Source organism: Coptis chinensis, chromosome 9, assembly GCF_015680905.1.
Source record: "Coptis chinensis isolate HL-2020 chromosome 9, ASM1568090v1, whole genome shotgun sequence".
In the NCBI taxonomy this organism is placed as follows: domain Eukaryota; kingdom Viridiplantae; phylum Streptophyta; class Magnoliopsida; order Ranunculales; family Ranunculaceae; genus Coptis; species Coptis chinensis.
In genome coordinates, this window is record NC_141464.1 from 65,770,962 (window position 1) to 65,790,805 (window position 19,844).

The 19,844-nt window shown below is 37.3% G+C and overlaps 2 protein-coding genes and 1 long non-coding RNA gene across 3 annotated transcripts; 1 reads left to right on the plus strand and 2 right to left on the minus strand.

Moving 5' to 3' along the window:
• The first annotated feature begins 2,109 nt into the window (after positions 1-2,109).
• On the plus strand, positions 2,110-2,517 carry LOC147477422 (uncharacterized). The gene is made up of 3 exons (XR_015209198.1): positions 2,110-2,134; positions 2,225-2,276; positions 2,363-2,517. It is a non-coding gene; the product is annotated as an uncharacterized LOC147477422 (long non-coding RNA).
• A 6,422-nt stretch (positions 2,518-8,939) lies between these two features.
• Positions 8,940-10,090, minus strand: LOC147477423 (uncharacterized). The gene is made up of 4 exons (XM_086586007.1): positions 9,902-10,090; positions 9,408-9,761; positions 9,285-9,344; positions 8,940-9,176 (listed from the first exon to the last, which is right to left on the minus strand). Exons 1-4 carry the CDS (start codon positions 10,088-10,090, stop codon positions 8,940-8,942), a joined length of 840 nt encoding a protein of 279 aa, XP_086442133.1.
• Positions 10,091-15,433: 5,343 nt separating this feature from the next.
• LOC147477424 ((-)-alpha-terpineol synthase-like) lies at positions 15,434-18,815 on the minus strand. Its single transcript, XM_086584201.1, has 7 exons — positions 18,544-18,815; positions 18,194-18,452; positions 17,253-17,625; positions 16,654-16,872; positions 16,407-16,545; positions 16,053-16,301; positions 15,434-15,934 (listed from the first exon to the last, which is right to left on the minus strand). The coding sequence occupies exons 1-7, from the start codon at positions 18,772-18,774 to the stop codon at positions 15,605-15,607; spliced, it is 1,800 nt and encodes a 599-aa protein (XP_086440327.1). The 5' UTR covers positions 18,775-18,815; the 3' UTR covers positions 15,434-15,604.
• Between the last annotated feature and the right edge of the window lie 1,029 nt (positions 18,816-19,844).

The window sequence follows — 19,844 nt, forward strand, 5'->3', positions numbered from 1 at the left end:
ATTTTTTAAGTTTTTGTTTTATTAAAGGTTGGTTTTTTTTTTTTTGTTTTGGATGGAAATTGAGTAATGGGTGTTCCTTTTTTTGTTGTTTCAGACTTCTTGGCAACTTAAAAGACGTTTGAGTAGGCACTGAACTCTTGGTATTCATTACCTTCGATCATCTTCATCGCCAAACTATCGGTAATCAAAATCAAATTCACTCTCCAACCCCTTTCTGTGAAATTTAATAATTTTGCTTCCATATAGATTCAACCTGGGATTCTTTTTGTCTTTGTAACTTTGTAGAGTTATTTTGCTATGTACTGCTCACCTTAACACCTTAAGAGGTAATGAAGATTGGCCAAGAGTGGCCGACCTAGTCTGGAACTTAGGATATCGGTTCCATCCATATACTATCTTTACTATTTCTCCTCTCCATTTATTAAATAATAGTGTACAAACAACAACAAGAAGAAACTAAAAGTTTAAGTAGGCTTCAACTTTTAAGTGTTAGTACGTTACAACTGGTGCTCATGTGAGAGCTTAAACCCGGTTAATAGTCTGGTTTCACTTGAAGAGGTATGGCTGATCTTTAACATGTGACAATTTTTAATTTTTAATACTCCCTGAAGGTTCTGACAAAGTGTTTGTTGATAGTTATGCTTGAGTATTATAAAATATCTAAGGAGGATGCCATTTCCAAAACACAACAAACTATTATTAGAACTTTAAATAGCATTAATTTTCTATCTCAACTTTAAATAGGATTTTCCATCGCCAAACTATCAACAAGTTAATATTAAGCAAACCAAATTATTAGAACAATAAATTTTTGTTAATGGGTGTGATTTTTGAAGTAGAATACGTTGTTTTTTTAGGTTTTTTGGTAGGTGTTTTACTGTTACAATTTCCTTATCGAAGAGATGCAATTACAAAAGATTTTATTTTGAGTAGTTTTAAAATGGTTTCGTTGTTTTTCATCTCCTAATTGCTCTGTTGCTTCTTTCTCTTTAGTTTTAACCTATTATCCTTTAATTTTATTATTTTTCTATTTTGAAAAAATCAATTTTTAATAGTTGTATATGCTTTACAAAACATTATTTGCTGGGTTTGAGGGGATGAGTTTCACTATGAATTCAATTGGAGGTTCAATTTGTGTGTTTTCGAAATTGGGAGTATCGGCAATATTTTTATTGTGTTTGTATTGTTGTCATTGGTGAATTTGTATGTGCCAAAACACAAATTTTGCTTGGTTTGCCACTTACTTTTTTGGTTTGAACTTTGAACTGTATAGTCATAATATATAACTATTAAAATACAAATTCTTTGTTGTTTTGAAATATATTGCTAGAAGCATATTTATTTGTTACGCTTTTTTTTCAGCTCAAGAAGGTGGCCTTCTCGGTGCTCATAGGGTTCTCTTATAGGTGTTTTACTTACTACGGAGGTGAGTTGCCAAATTCTTAAATATATTTTGTTATTGGTTGTATGTGTGAATAAAACAACTATGTAAAATGGATTTATTTAATTTCAATATAGCTCTTTTGGATATGCTCTCTTAATATATATTTGTTTTCAATCAATGTGACCTCCTTAGATGGCTGAGTTTTAGTTTTCTTAGTTGGAGCATATATATTGCACACATATTCCTTTAAAAAAATGGATTTACATTGATCTTTAATTTGTTTTGTTGTTGTCTCCTTTGCTTTATCATTTACAAATATTTTTCTTTTTCATTACAATTATTGCTTAGGTTTTAAATATAGATTTATGTCCAGTAAAATAATTCATGTTTAGAGATTTTGTTAATTTGGTAAGACATTTTTGCTTGAGATGAGGGCTTGGGATAAGTGTATTCATGAATGGATCATGCTATTTATTTTGTATATAGTTTGAACTTGTGTGATTCTTGTTTATTTGTAGATACATCATGGAGGGTTTTTCTCCAAATGATAGAAGTAGTTGTGGACTGTAATATTGCTTATGTATGAAAAGCTTAATGGGCTTAAAAACCTTCTATTAAATAGTTCAATTTGTTTCAGGTCTAGTGTATATGGTGTATCCAGGAATTTACATTCATTCTCGATTCGAAACACTCACTAGGGGTGTATTTTCTTCTTTGGTGAAGTTTGTTGAGAAACTTCAAAAGTACCATGTATGGAGATATTTGGAAAATGCTATGCTAATATTTTATCATGGGACCTGGTATATTTTACTCAAATTGTTGTTTTTGCTGTGTGTGTAGGGCTTAGAGCTTGGCATTGAACCTATAGATTTACAGACGGTGAAGCTTGCAGGTGTTCAGCTCTACCATTTTAATGATTCGTTTTTTACCTTTTGGTGATTGGTAATCCTTATTGTTTGTGGGTTATTCAATTTATAGGACTATTGCACGATATTGGTCATGGCCTTTTCAGCCACTTGTATGAGCGCGAGTTTCTTCCTCGGGTTCTCAACAGATGCACATGGTAATCTTTTGCCTCTATCAATTAAATCTTTAGAAGAAAAGAAGTTTGTAGAAATAAACTGTTGTTTCATTTTCACGCATTATCATGTATACTGAGTAGCCTAGTTATGGTTATGATAGAGTTTGTTTTCCAAAGTAGATAGACTATTAGTTTTGTTAGAACAAATAGTACATGTCACTTATATTACATGATTTTTCTGTTTTTTTTTATCTTGGAAGAAATTATTGCAATCTATGGCACCCATTCCCTCTGGCGGTCATAATTAGGAGGTGTGTTGTTCATCTCTCCATGAGAAACCTCGTTGAATTCGGGCTCATTCAGGAAAAAAAAAAAGCGGGGACAGTTTTATCTTGTACTAACAGAGCACGGAGCTGCATAATATGTAGGTAGAAATGCAGAACTAAAAATTATTTGCTTGATCTTGTCGTTTAGCAACTAGTCAAATGCTTCACCTTTATTATGTAAAAGCTTATTAAGGCTTTGTGTCCGAAGCTTGTGGTGTGGTTCGGCCGAGGTAGTTGTGTGTCAATTGGTTCATGGGATCTTGGTCACCTTCCTACTTCTAGGAGAAACAAATTATATAAGTTAGAGAAAACGAAAAGCTCCACGTGGCTAGTTGGGGAGTTCAATAATCCTTAGTTGTGTTCCTATATCCATGGAGCTTGTAACTACTACATTTTCCTATGTGGATTCAAATCTGACTTTCTTTTTGATTTATGGATAAATCATTAGTGTCGCATCAACATGTTTTCTCTTTGGTGCATTATGCCGCCTTAGTTCTTTCAATCAACTTTCTAGGCATGCAATGCTTTGAAATTTTGTGACGTTATAATGTAGTTTTCTTAGATGACATATTGGTTAAACAAATATTGATCAAGAATGTTTTTCTGTGGGTGTTTTTTTTTTCTTTAAGTATTGTTTTACAAGTAGACCCCCATGTTGAAGCGTGGCCTAATCTTGCACTAGGATATAGTATTGAGTTTGATGTTTTTAGTTTGAACCCCATGTTTTTAGCTATATGTAATTTTCCCCTTCTAATATATACTTGATTATTTATATTGGTTTCACCAGTTCAATGGTTGATCGATCCACGGACCTTGGCTCTTTTTTTGTTCGACAAAGGTTGGATGCTACATCAGTTGAGGATCGAATAATAAAGAAGTGTCATTTTTTATGGAAGCACCCTTCATAAGTTTATTAAGTGATAATTCTTCTTGCAGCACCGTTTAAAGTGTATCATTCCTTTTCACATCCTTTGTTCAAGTTGCATCGACATCATAATTATTGCTCACAAATGATGATCCACAAGTTTTAACTTTTACATCTCTGCTTCTAAGACTGTTAGGATCATATGTATAGGAAACAAATAATAGATGCGCCTCCGCCCCCATTGCAAACTAGTTTATTAAGTTTTAATTGCACAAGCGCGTAGAAATGCTCTTGCTATGTGTTATGGCTTTTTACCATTCAGCTAGGTCCCGACTTTTAGACTTATGGGATTTTAACTTTAATATAATTTCCTTATGATTCATTTGGATGTAGGTGGATGCTTGTGAAAAGGTTAAGGCTTCAAATCATTTTTCGAAGGTATTGAAATGCAAGGGACTGATAAAACGTAGCGGAGAAACATGCGCGTGGTGAACTAAGACATTATTACTTTTATAGGGTGATGAAATGTATTGAAAAATATTTGAAAATTCATATTATATTGAGCTTGTGATCATAAATGGTATGGATTAATTTTTTTTTAATTATTATTATTTTATATTTGTATGAATATTCATCTCTCTATCTGTTTTTCGGCAAAGAAATATTGATTGGGAATATGTGGCTTCTTTTAGTTCTTTGTAGTATTGTTAATAGGATGGATGAATTATTAGTTTGATTGAAAGGCAAAAGCAGATCTAGGATAATTTTTTTTTAAATCTGAAATGTTTTAGCCACGGCTAATGTCTGTAGATATAACAAAAAGATATGCATGGCAAAGCTACTTTTGCTACGGAAATTGCTACGGCTATTATCCCTCATAGAAATGATTGCCAAACACGCATACGATCGTTCTCAATGGAACTTGCTACGGCTTATGCCATGGCAACGAGTTGTGGTAGTTGCTACGGCTATTCCCACGGTCATCTTCTGTGGGACTTGCTACGGCTTTTGCCATGGTCATTCTCAGTGGGAAGTTCCTACGGCTTGAGCTGTAGCATGGACCATCGCAGTTACCCATGGTCATTAGCTATAGCTAAACTTTTCCCGACAGGTCAAAACCCCACGGACTTGCGACAGTCGATTGCCGTGGCTAAAGACCTTTACCCACGGTTTTCGTCCGTGGCTAACAATCAGCTTTCTTGCAGTGAAACTCTATGATCCAATTAACAAGAAGGTAATCCAAAGTCGAGATGTTGTGTTTCTAGAAGACCAAACCATAGCAGACTTTGAAGAGGGTGAGAAGCTACAGGCTTTCACCAATGATCTTGTTGATTCAGAACCAGAAGTTCCTACTGTGAAACGTGCAGAAGGCATTGAAAATGTAGAGAACCATGGGCTTAAAGCTCATGATAAGAATCATATTGCTCATGATGGGATATAACCTATTGGTATAGAAGATGCAGATGAGATGCATGAACCACCACCAGAGCAAGCAGAAGTGCATCATCCTGAGGCACCAGCAGATGGGGCAAGGAGGTCAAATAGAGAGAGACTAGCTTCAACCAGGTATCCACCACATACGTACGTGCTACTATTGGATGGTGGAGAACCTATGTACTATCAAGAGGCACTTGAAGGTACAGACAAAGAAAAGTGGTTGAAGGCCATTCATGACAAGATGAATTCTTTGCATAAGAATCACACTTATAAGTTAGTTGAGAAACCGCAAGGATGAAAAATTCTCAAGAATAAGTGGATATACAAAGTCAAGTATGAGGAGAACAATCCTCACCCAAGGCACAAAGCTCGCCTTGTTGTGAAAGGATTCGGTCAAAGAAAAGGGATTGACTTTGATGAGATTTTTTCTCCTGTAGTGAAGATGACTTCTATCCGGGTGGTGTTGGGTATGACCGCAAGTATGAACCTAGAGGTTGAGCAGCTAGATGTTAAGACAACTTTTCTTCATGGAGACCTTGAAGAAGATGTCTACATGGACCAGCCAGAGGGGTTTGAGGTCAAAGGCAAGGAACACCTAGTATACAAGCTGATAAAGAGCTTGTATGGGTTGAAGCAGGCACCGAGGCAATGGTACATAAAGTTTGACTCCTTTATGGCGAAGCAAGGATACAAGAAGTTTGCTTCTTATCATTATGTGTTTGTTCAGAGATTTCCAGATGGGGATTTCATAGTGCTATTGATGTATGTGGATGATATGTTGATAGTTGGCCCAAACATCAACAAGATATCCAAACTGAAGAAAGACGTACTTGAGTAAGTCCTTTGAGATGAAGGATTTGAGTCAAGCAAATCAGATACTTGGGATGCGGATCACTCGTGACAGAAAGAGTAGGAAGTTGTGGCTTTCTTAAGAAAGCTACATTGAGAAGGTGTTGAAGAGATTCAACATGGATCAAGCGAAGCCTAGTTAGTTGTCCGTTTGGTGGCCAGTTCCGCATGAACAAAGAGATGTGTCCAAAGGGTGAGCATGAGCAGAGTCAGATGGAAAAGATTCCTTATGCATCCGCAGTGGGCAGCTTGATGTACACAATGGTGTGTACAAGACCGGATATTACTTTCGCCGTTGGTGTTGTAAGTCGATTTCTGTCAAATCCGGGGAAGGAGCATTGGGAAGGTGTTAAGTGGATATTGAGATATCTCAAGGGCACTTCCAAATCGTGTTTGTGCTTTGGTAGAAGTAAGCCCTTACTTGAAGGCTATACTGATGCAGACATGGCAGGTGATGTTGACTCGATGAAGTCCACCTCTGATTATCTGGTTACTTTTGCAGGGGGAGCAGTTTCTTGGCAATCAAAGTTGCAAAAGTATGTTGCCCTCTCCACTACTGAAGCCAAGTATATATTGTCGCCACTAAGTGTTGCAAAGAGATGCTATGGATGAAGAGGTTCTTCGACGAACTAGGGCTAAAGCAGAAACAATTTGTAGTTCTATGTGATAGTCAGAGCGCCATCAATTTGAGCAAGAATCCGAGTTTTCATTCTAGATCCAAGCACATACACGTGCGTTATCATTGGATTAGAGAAGTAATCGAAGACAAGCATTTGTGTATCGAGAAGATCCATACCGACAAGAACGGGTTGGATATAATGACCAAAGTCTTACCGAAAGGTAAGTTTGATGTTTGATGTGCTACCGCTAGAATGGTAGCAGACTCCTCCTATTGATTTGGAAATTGCATGGAGGTACCCCCCCCCCCTCACTGTTCGGGAGAGGGAGATTGTTGGCGTTATCCCTCACAAGAGGAGAAAAGGTGTTATGCTTGCGTGCATAAGCCAGAGCGTGACCCGCGCTCAGAATAGGCTTGCCTAAGGTGCGACCCACGATCATGCCTTGGTCGACCTCCAGTACCTTCAGCGTGACCCGCGCTCGACTTGGTCTTGCCCGAGGCGCGCCCTGCGCCCATGCCTATTTTTCAGAGAATTCTATTTTTGTGGACCGTGAGTTTGCAATAAGGGTTGGGGTTTTTGGCAAAACCTAACACTCAGAAGAGACACGAAAATACACAAGAACAAAGAGAGAAACCCAATCTTGAAAGCTATCAAGATTGAGAGATAACCTTACAAATATACAACCCCCGTAAAGAAAAGAGAAGTGATCTAGTAAGGTGAGACTGCAAGGAGTGATTGTAATCTTCCTTCCCACTTTATAAAGGACTAGCTCTTGTGGAAGTAGGCACCATTGGCGAACCACGGTATATCTTTGTGTTGTGGTTTGTTTTACTTGTTTTACATTATTATCACATTTGTTAATAGTTGTTTAGCGAGTTGGGCATGTTAGTTTGGTTGTAGGGAATATTTAGATTGTTGATTGGAGTTGAATTATTCAAATACTAGTGAATGCCCGTGCCAGTCGGCACTCTAGACACATTGCTTTTGAACAACACCCCAAGAGACCATCTCTATGGTAGCATTGGATCGATGATATAATCATTTCCAATAGTTTTATACTTCATAATCATTTCATACACATACTCAAGTGAGCTTAATGATTGCAATTCTATGCATTTCATTTCTCACAAACCAACTCATTACACATACCCTTACACATTTATTAATTCAACACGTATCAGAATGAGAATGAGAAAAATAAGGGGGGAAAGTCTTCAATTAAGAGCATCATCAATTTTTTTTTTTAAAAATAAAAAAATCCAGCAGAGTCTCCTTTTGTATTTTCAACATTTCAAAACCTAAATCTGTCATAACCTGAAAATCAAATAATACAATTCTCATAGATCAACCATACCAAAATATATAACTCCATATTTATACATAACACAAATTACTTCTAAAACTAAAAAGACAACTCATCAAACATTAAAGAAAAACTTTGCATAATTTTTCAGGGGGCTAATTCTAGTAACGAAAAGAAAAAAATAAAATAAAATAAAATAAATACTCCATGCCCACTAATCAAGTTTTTCATTTCTCTCATTCTCCCCTCTGTACATACTGTTCACACCATTCTGCTACCATATGGATAAATGCACCATGGAGCAATGATTGCAATCGGTCATTTGAAAAATTCGGCAATTTAACTTGGTACCGCAAGCAAACCACATACACATGATTTTTTTTAAACTTGATACATTTAGCATATTGTTTACAAAGAGATGGTTCTCAAAATGAAATAATCTTTATTCTTACTTTTTAAGTATCCACTTATTATAAAAAAAAAAAAAAAAACTATCATAAAAACTTACATATATATGGATACAACATATTTTTTAATTTCTAAACCAATAAAAGTAACATTCTTTAATTTCTTACTCGCCTTTTCTCATTGGTATCGATGTCCTTAGAGAAGAACTTCTTGGTATACGACATTTGTGGTACAATTTCTTGCATTAGGTGGAAGAAAAACAAAATTTTTTTTTGAAGAAGTACATCTGGACATGGCCACATAGAGTTGTTCATGACTGAAAACAGATGTCCTCAAATCAATGCCAACATATTTCATTGACTGACCTTGCGACTTATTAATTGTCATGACATAAGCTAGTCAAACAGGGAATTGTCACCTTGATAGTTTGAAAGGCAACTCTAAATTTAAGGGAGCCAGAGATATTCTTGGGATGAGTACCGGATTTTCAGCTTTCTCTCCAGTCAAAATTTTGGCTTGAAGGACTTTACTCACACATTGAAGCACCATAAGTCGTGTCTCATTGCAAAGGCCATCTTTAGGTGCTATGTTCCTGAGCAACATTATAGGGCATCCAGGTTTTAACTTGAGATTGAAAGGTGGTAAGCTAGAAGCGGTCGAGGGAGTTGAGAAACTTCAGTGGGATAGTGAGCCCCACTTGGATTATCAATATCATCTTCGATAATTTTATCCGCAACCAAATACTCGAAAAGCTTCACCGGGGAACAAATTCAGTGCAACCTCATTAATTGCACTCACATCATCATTACAGGCAGCAAGAATAGTATGATCAGTTAAGAAAGTTGGAGACGGTGTGTCCATAACATCCAATTGGGGATAAACAGAGAAAATGAGTTCTTGGATATTGGTACACTTGCGTATTCCATTCGGCAATTGTACGTATTCTTTGGGATTCGAGCCAATCTAAATGAATCAAAGCAAAAAATGAATTCATTAGTTTTTAAAATAGTTCGTTTATATATGGAACTAATAGAGAAAAAACATTCTAATTAGAAGGCATTAATAGCACACCTCCAACAAAAAATCGGCAAATTTGACATTCTCAGACTCCGCCATTTCAAGCCGCATTTTCTGTACCAAGTGCAAAACTTCTAAATAACTCTAAAGGATAGAGCGTCGTAGTGATGCACCAACAAATTGCTCTCTCTGGCCTAACGGTATAACAGGTAGTGTTTGTCGAAAATCACCACCAAGAACTGTAGTGATACCACCAAATATCTTCTTATTTCTGCTGATATCTTGAAGTGTTATATCCACAACCTCAACACAGTATCTATGTTGCATGGGCACCTCGTCCCAAACAATTAGTTTTGTTTCTTTAAATAGGTAAGCAAGGTCAGAATGTTTAGCGAAGCCGCAAAAAGTGGTATCCATCACATCAATTGGAATCTTAAATGTAGAATAAGCAGTGCGTCCACCAGACAATAACAAAGATACAATTCCCGATGATGCCACCATGATGACAATAAGACCCATGCTGCGGCAGGCCTTTGCAATTGTATTATACAAAAAAGTTTTCCCTGTACCAGTTGCTCCATTCAAAAAGAAAAGTTTGCCCTTGTCACCAATCTTGAATCGATCCGCGGCCGATTGTAAGCATCAAGTTGTTCGTCATTAAGACGACTCACATCAACTGCAACCTCTTCTCCTATGCCTTCATGCTGAAGTTGGTGTTGCTCCCAAATGAGCCTATTGCCAACAATTTTGCTCCAATCCTCTTTTTGCTTTGGCATGGGCAGGAAATCTTCCAATGTCTTCACAGATTCTAAAAGGATTTGTTCCACTAGATATAAACCATAATCTGTTATTTTGCTCATCAGTTGGATCGGGATGTCGTGCTTTGTTGAAGCCAATGTCCAAGATCATCACATATACTTTCGATGCAAATTTGCTCCAAAGTAGATATGGTCGTAACGGATGACACTCTAAAAGAATTACACAAAACAACCTCCCGGTTGATATCCGGTTTTCATTATCGCCTCTTCTAGGCATTGTATCCACTCATCATCGACTTCCAACAGCCCGCGGGCAATACATGCCTCTTTGTATGTGTTGTGTTGCGGTATCACTAACTTTACAAAGATATGCAAAGGAGGTAGGCCCTTTTACAACAGTAAGTAGCAAGCATAGATAAAACCTCTCCCCGGCATTAGGGCTTACAAAATACATCCTACCAATGGAAGGTCCCTGAGTCTTAGGAGTCCACTCTTGAGAGTCTTTGTGGAAAACATAGTGTCGTGGAAATTCTTGATAGATATATGCTCGTGCATCTGGATCTTCAGCACAACGCTTAAAGAAAGCTATCAGTGTTGAAGTTTGGTCTCTGGCTCGGGCAAGAATTGCATCCATGGGCTCTTTGCTATTGAAAACAACCCTATGCATGCCTTCCAAATGAAGCACCAATCGTTGGACACTTGGAAACTCTTTATGCATTGGATTTTGAAATAGATGTCATGCAGCTTCTGTTGGTCCAATGTACCTTGCATCGATATATTGCTGAATCTCATCATTTGTTCTTCCACCACCATTTGTTTTTGTCATAGCCTTTGTAGATGTACTTGTTAATATATTTAACAGCTTGACACGATGCACAAACTTCAACATTGATATGGCAGTCAAACATTTCAGACAGATATGCATTGTAGGGAACAACATCTCCATTATCAATTTTAACCATTTTATTCTTCCTCTTCACAAAATATTTCTTGCCGATTAATGGCTTTCGGTAAATGGAGCACCCTTTTTATCCATAATTGTTTCCTCCACAAACTTTTTGGATAGCCTTTGGTGCATCAACCATTTTCCATACATGAAGCACTCGGATCTCGATCACCACAGGGGCCATGAACCATGGACTTCTTCACTATTTCAAACAATGCAGGGTAGGTGTTGGGGTCTGGGAATTTAGCACATACAAATTTATCCACTTGCTCACTGTTTCGGATTTTGTCATCATGCGTGAGAAATAAAAGGCAATGCATGGGTGGAAGACCGCACTTCTGAAATTCAATGGTATAGACATATGCAACCACCCGGCCGAAGATATCATTCTTCAAGATTTCTTTCATAATTGCTTTTCGTTTATTTCGAATACCCGTGCAACTATTTTCAGGCCGAAGTGTTGAAGTTTGGTGTTCCTTGAGCGCGCATCTTTAATTTCTTGCCAATTAGGGTTTCCACCATCCTTTGTAAGAAAAATATTTTGGTGCTTATAGTGCGGGTGTGATAGCTATTGAATCTGAAAAATCTCGTACATGTGCCTTGGACTTCCAACATGCGAGGAAGACAAAATGAACCGTTAGCCAATTTGATCGGGACTTAATCCCTCGGGTGCAACATCATCAAGCACTTGTACACATCCGAACGGATGGTGTCTTGATTTAGTCTAATGTATTGCAGCCGTTTCGTTCATATGCAGCCCAAGCATCAACCAAAAATTCATGCAATAATTTACACCCGGCAAGATGGATGAGTACTCGCGGGTCGTTCAAACAAACCGTAGTAGGCGTAATACAATAATTGGGTGAGTCTTGCATTGCTTAGAGCATTTCTCTTGACGCGTCCCACAACTTCAAATCGGTGAGCAACCCAAATCCCCATAAGGAAACAAAAGAACATAATGCAAAGGCAAATAAGCGGGATGACATTCGCTTATCCGTTCCAACTCATGCCCTCCTCTCAAGCGAAGTACAATATCATGCATGGCATCAACCTTACTCCCATCTCCAAGCAATATCATTGCAATCTCATCAGTTGTTGGAAGATTGTACCTTCGTCTATCCGAGCGTGGATCATAGTGTAGATGGACCGGAACATTGTTATTCTCAGGAGCATTTTCAGTTAAAACCTCAAATGCTTGCTTATAGATATCACAAAACTTGTGGGTCTGCAAAAGAGTCTCTTGTACAGTTTTCAACACTTCCCTTGACAAATTCGGATTATGATTGTGGCGGTGATCCAAAGCAGCTAGGGGATCATAAATATAAAGTTGTGAAAACTTAGGTTCCATCCCTGGATCAGGCAACAATGAACCAATTTGATGCCGCAACTCCCCATGAACAGTGAATGAGGTAGGACCACGTCCATGTAACACACGATCGTTAAATTTGCAACCAAGACTGGTAAAGGCATTACACACGTTGTATTGTCGAATCTGCTCACGGAATAATCTTGCACGTTTATTAGATCCTTCGAATAAAGATTTAAGTGCCAAAGGCAGTGGAGAAAGAAGCGGTAGCTTAACTTTTCCTTGTAAATAGCAAGTTCCAAATAAAGGTCGGTTTAGCCTTGATTTCGATAAGCTGCATTCATCTTTCCAATGGAGGGCGAACAAAATGGACAAAGAACATCCATCTTTCCCGAAAGTGGCGGGATTTGGAACTGGAAGCGCATGGCCTCTATGAGGATTAAGAATTTCTTCTTCACTTTCATCAAATCCAAACATATCATGATCACTACAAAAATAGACCTATGATATATCACGCTTTTATGGTATATTGAAACCTAACATAAGAGTGAGAATTTAAACACTTGACTTACATAGTGTTATCCTCACAACTTTGCATTGTTATATCTTTTTGTGACTGGAGGCTGGTTTTCTCTGTAGAGATATATCATACATTGATGAAGAGGATCCAACCGATGCGTTGACCTCGTCTTCTTAAAGGAATCTGCTATGTAATCGGACATAACATCTTTTTCTCTCTCTCCGATTTTGTTGTGTTATAGTCATTTGATTGTGATCTAGAGACACTTGCATTTCCCTTTCTCTTGAAGGCGTTGTGCAACAGATCTCGATTAGGAGGTGCAATAGATCTTTAATTGGGAGGCACAACAGATAACATATTGGGAACCATAATAGAACTTCGATTAGGAGGCACAACATATAGCCTAGTGGGAACTGCGGTGGATCTTCGATTAGGAGGCACAATGAGATAGCCTATTGGGAGCTACAGTAAATTTTCTATTAGGAGGCACAACAGATAGCCTATTGGGAGCTGCATTAGATCTTCGATTAGGAGGCACAACAGATGGAGAAGGAGTAGATCTTCGATTATGAGGCACAACAGATGGAGAAGGAGTAGATCTTCGATTATGAAGCACATTAGATGGAGAAGGAGTAGATCTTTGATTAGGAGGCACATATACCAGATTCGGGGGCGTAGCATATCTCCGATGGGGAGGCACATATATCGGATTGGGGCGTAATAGGATGGCGTGAGCATATCTCTTTTCCCTCTCTTTCATTTCTCCGTTTGTGGTAATGAAGTCGCGACCTAAGATCGTCCGTTAATATGTTGATATAGTTGTACTCATAAATAACAAACAATCAATATAATGATAGATATGTATAATCGGACAAATATATATATATATGTGTGTGGGTGTGTGTAAATCTATGTAAAAAAAAACAATTTAGTTACTTGGGACTATGTTCAAGTGATATTTAAAAGTGGTTATGACACAAAGTGAAATCACATAATAGTATTTCATATTGTTGCAACCGCTCTTGCACAACCTGAATTTGCTCTATCACCATGATTGCCTAGGAAAGAAATTATGCAGAAAGTTAAATGGTATCATAACTGAAATGATGGATTAATAAGAGAAGTTCTAATAACAAAACGGGTGAAATATTATACGGAATACTGGTTTAGGGGAGCTCTAACCAACTTCTGTGAAACTCAAGAGAAGCTCATGAATATCCTCCTAAACAAAAAATGAGATTTTAATATCATCAGATGAGTGATTGTCAGCAAAACCACACCACTACAGTCCTTATTGTAAGCTATTGACTCCAATCCTCTCACTTGGAAGTAAAAAATAAAATTCAAATACTACCTAAAATAACATGAAGTAAAACAGTTTGCCAAATATCTAACAAAAGCAGCACCAATATCATACAATACATCATACAATATAAAGCAGTCGTAAATAGGAAATGGTATATGGAGGTTGCAAAGCTGTCGTGAAAAGAAAAGTGATGGAAGGAGTACTCGGTTAAAGTTTTCCTATTTCGTTGTTGCTAAGGACATGAATGGAAATAAACTAAGATAGCGCAAGTCTACAGGAATCACATACGTAACTTCCCACCATTCACTTAACTCAAGTCTACATTATCAATCGTATCATCATCCTAACCATAGGATTTTACACATTATGTAAATCAACAGCATTTACAAAACCGATTTTATATTTTCATTCACCATCTCAAGACTGTTAGTAGTAAAAGTAATGGTAGATATTGAGAAGAAGCGTACCCGAAAAGTTCATTTAACAAATCAAGCTTGCACCTACAGATTTGATGTCATCCTATTGATTCCCAAACACCAAACTCAAGTCCCATCATAATTAATTTGGTTACACATCAAAACCAGGGAGCTTCTCAACTCTCTGTTGAGAGTATTAGTACCAGTCAACAAAGGACCCATCATACATATAGAGAAACAATTAAAAACAACGTAGAATTAAAGGACAACACCCTCACACACACAAAAAAACCAATACACCAACAATGAAGTAATGGACGGCTACCACCATTAAAAGTTGGCAACTTTAAACGAAATATTTAGACAACAACAACAACACGATGATAATTGAACAACGAAATTTAGACAACAACGATGATAATTGAACAACGAAAAAAAAAATCACAACTTTAATTGAGACGGAGATAAAAAGAACCTTTAAGAGATGCAAATCGACTGAAACTGTAGAAAGGAGGAACTTTGTTGGCATATCAATGTTTTTCAGCTGCGGTAGAGAAAGAGATGTATTGTTTACGAAGTACGAATCAAGCCTTCTTTGCTGCACTCAACAACCGTTGTATTGTCTACGAACTTTGTTGGGTTTTTCAAAGGTTTGGGTTTCTAATTTCGCAAGTGGTCCGCACACAATAGCCGTTAGATTTTCCTAAAATAGATATCGACCGTCCTTTGTTTGTAATTTTGTCCTGTAGTGCTAAAAAAAATCTTAGCTTATTAGATAGACAAGTTATTTGTGTAGTGGGGAATTGATTGGTATTGGTTTAAACCCCAACAGAAAAAGAAAGAAGTTTGTAACCGTGGACATGTAAATAGTATATATGATGTTGATTACCAAAAAAAAAAACAAGTCTTTGTTTTAACAGTCAAACAGAAAGCTCAATGATCAGATTTCAGTTTTTAAGTCTTGTAAGTAAGTCCTAGTCAGGGTTTATTTAACAGTGTCTTTACAAACGCATATCCAAAAGTGGGATCCGAGAACATACATTGGCAAGGCATCCAAAAGTGGGATCCAAGAACATACATTGGCAAGGCAAGACCACTTGATTGATAAGAGTTTCAGATAAACTAATTAACTGAATATTTTAAAGGAGCTGTGCTAATAAGCTCAACCTCAACAGGATTAACTATCAGAGACAGTATATGATCTTTGCTTTTGGAGTCTTCAACACCAAGGCCATCTCCATATTGATAAATGAAAAGAGATGTTCGAGCAAGATTTACAGCCATATTGACGAATGTAGGCTCAAAAGAAGACTCAAATATTGATCTGTTCAACTTCTTCCATGTGTCCCTGATTATGCTTCTGATGTGCTTTCGAGCATCACCTTCTGAAGCGTTTGTTTCACGCATATAACAATATATTGAAGATGCAACATCTCCTCTCTCAAGTTCAGCCTGTGCCAATCGCAGTAATGAGATTAAAACATATAAGGTATATCATGCAATGATGCAAACCATGAAGCAATACTAATCTTGAATATAATACATGTTATTTGGGAATTGTAGTAGTTACCGACGAAGTTGCCAAATCATTTGAGAGGCGAAACAACATTGATGAGCAGTAGAGAAGACCATGATTTTTGTCTAGGCCTTCTAGTACTTCACTTGTTATCTTCTGCTTTGTAGCAAAAAATGCGTGGACAAGGAATACAGAACCAGATGATGAAAGCCATCCATTGTTCAGATATTCCTTAAGAGATGGTGTGTAACCTGTGTTGCACCATTTTGCTTCCACCAACATTGCTTTAATGAAATTCGCCCACTGAAACAAACATAATGTTTGGTTATTAGAGAGTTATGGTTCCAAGTGGTAAAATTGTGAAGATAGCTCTTTATACTCATAAATCCATTGTGAAGAGAAGCTTACTGATTTGGTCAAGTAAGGAAGGATGTCCCACCCCTGTTCTTTGAGTATGTCATAGGCCATGTCATTAGTTGTGTTATAAAGAGCGAAGAAACATATCTTCATATAGTAAGGAAGCTTGTCCATTGCTTTGTGATCCCACCTGAAACAAATTAATTAATATATGAGACACAATTACAGCTTAAGAAGATCGTGCACAGTATATTTAGTCATACATTGCTAGTCGGATTAGTTATTAGTGCAAGTTTACCTCTCAACTGCATCTGTGAATAGTTCGAGTTCTTCCAGTGAACCATACACGTCGTAAATATCATCAATAATCAAAACAAAATTCATGACTTGTGTAAGCCATTCCCTGCAACGTGCATTCTGAGGCTCATAAGCAATTCCCACGCTCCATAAGAAACTCTCTACCAATCTGTCTCTGGCAAAGTTCAGTTTAGATGCAACACCAAGATTTCTCCACCATCTACATAAAACAAAAGAGTATTAAACCAAATTAGGAACATGCAGTAAGTATATACATGTATATCAATTTAGTACTGAAAATTGATTCGTACAGAACTTCACTGGATCAAGACGTCAATATAATTGACTAAAAGCATCATGCGTTCGTATGTACCATATAAAGTTTGAACCAATGTTTGTATTTAAACTTGTGAGTTGAGAAGTCAAAAAATGAAGACACAAGTGAAAAGATTAAGACACAAGTGTTGGCCTGGAATTCATACCTTGACACTCTTCTAAGATCTCTCTGGAGTGCGGCTTGTACCATATTAAAATCTAACTTAGCTAACTGAAGACACAAGTGAAAAGATTAAGACACAAGTGTTGGCCTGGAATTCATACCTTGACATTCTTCTGAGATCTCTCTGGAGTGCGGCTTGTACCATATTAAAATCTAACTTAGCTAACTGAAGCAAGGCAGGATTCATATTCTTCTCCTTCTCATATACATCCATGTACCACCTAGCTTCTGACCTTAGCATACTCCAGTGTAAAGGTATCTCTAAAGAACGATTTATTTGTACAGCAAGATTTGGTTCGATATTCCCTTTGGCGTCTTTGAGATGTTTGCTTGTGAAAGTTAAAGCCTCGTCCAATGTTTTTTCACCACCAGCAACGAGATGTGAAGCTTCGTACAAACTCAAGAGTCCCTTAACATCTTGGCAGAGTGACTCTTTGAATTTGCCAGTCTCATCCATATAACTCCTAAATACATCTGCACAGTCACAAGAACAAAATTTAGTAATTGTTATATCACTTGGGAATATAGAATTTTCATGCAACACTTCCCAGGGTTATACGATATTCACTATGTATGAACTGTTCTGGCATGGTGTCTTAACAGTCTAATTTAGCTTTATCTGCTTATCAGTGCAGAGTATCTAACGCTACTTTCTAGTAGATTTCTCAACTATTACTGCGAATGTTCAATGAAATGAACTTATATTTTCTTTGAACGGTGAAAGGATCGATAAATTATGTATATATATATATTGATCTATATAGTGTACGCTGGATAATTTGGACGAAGGATATAGTACATACTTGTTTCAAGTCATTGCGACATTATTATTTTTGAACGCACCACGATGTATTATAAATGCAACTATATGTGATCTTTCATCTAAATGATCCAGTCTCCACAATTATTCCTGTTGAAACTTGTCACTCAAGTAGATTTTGAGGTTGCAAACAAGTTATTCATCAACGTTTGGGCTTATCTATCCGTTCAAAAAAAAGTTAAACGGGGAGAACCAGACATGAAATGAAGAAACCTCTGTTACCTTGGGAGACCAAAAATCCATGCTGTCTGAGGATCCTAAAGGTGAGGGCTGTAGCATATAGATTATCCATCATAAACTTATCTTTCTTTTCGTATATGTTATGCAGACTTCTATTGATTTCTTCCGCAAATAGATGAGCAATACCAAGCCTTTCCAAGATATTGATCAATTCGAGTTGCGCCAATGTTGCAACCGCCTTTTTGAGCATAATCCTCACATCTCCTATCAACGTCTCAGTTTGGCTAGTGTATATCTCACCCTACAGGATCAAAAAGGGATTTAGCTACAAATACAATCCATGTTCCCTTAGTTACTAAGTACTAACTACATACAAATTCAGAGGTGGTTACCGTAAAACTACTCTCAAGTGACTCGATAAAGTCATAGTCCCAGATTGTTGGTTGATATTGGTAATGTTCCGACCGCCTAGGAACAATTGGCTCGTAGGTTACTGGGATTGAAAAACACCGAAACTGTAGACCAAGATGAGTATTGCTTGGAGCTCTTGGGTTTATGTATCTGCAAAGTGATAAGCGTGTGGAAGAGCAAGGAAGTGTTAGAACCTGAAGCTGAAGTGCCATTTTAGTATTGCTAAATCGGTCAGTTATGTCTACAAATGTTAAATGTACCATGGTCTATATATATATATCTGCAAAAAGAGCTTACTGGTTTTCCACATCCACAAAAATGAAGCTTAGATTTATCTGAAATGCGACAGAGATACTAAAACAATTCTCGTGTCTTTTGTTCCTGACATCGATGATTCCCTCTGTTGTTTACTTAGTATCTCTGCAATCCTCTAGAACAATCCTAAAATTCGAGTGGTTGCGAAGTTTTATATCTGAAGATATATTAATCTTATTTTTCAGGCAAGCATAGTTCCTCCAGTCAAGCGGATGGTAAACTGAGAAAGCGAAATTAAATTCGAAAGCGACACCATTGGGAATTACCACTTGCTGGTCTAAAATGTGTTGCTTTAAATATTTTATGAATAATTGCAGGAAAATCTTGATCACAAGCGTAACATCCTCATAATCCTGTGAAAATAGTACGTGAACCACCAGGGCACTCCACATAGATGGTGTTTATTTTGGTACCATTTTCATTTCTTAAATTTCATAGATGGTGTTAAAACCAAGAAAATTCAAATTATCAATTAAGTGTCATCCATGATCAATTCAACCAGTAACATGCACCAATGATCTCCATCTTAAGGTATGCTTCGGAGTTTTATATCAAACATTCAATAGTATTTTTATTTATACATTGGGGTCCAAGTGTCCAACACATTTCTCTGTCACAGCAAGATGACTTTATTTGGCTAGTGGTACAGAAGTATCACCTAATTGCACACAAGGTAGCGACATCACGAAAACGCATTACGAAGTTACGTAATGCAGGGGAAAAGCTCACAAATCAAAGGGTTCATTCCGTGGTTAAAATAGCTCCGCGATACTGTTCTGAAGGGGCAAAGTAGAAAAACTTTTGGAATCCTAGAGCACATCTCAAACCTGGTCTCTTCTAATCCCTCAAACAACCACCACTCCATCGCTCCTCAGCAGATTGAAGCTATTTGCCTATTTAACACTAACTAACCATGCCTACAACGACAACAGACTTGCCAACAGATAGGAGGCTTATACAACTACAT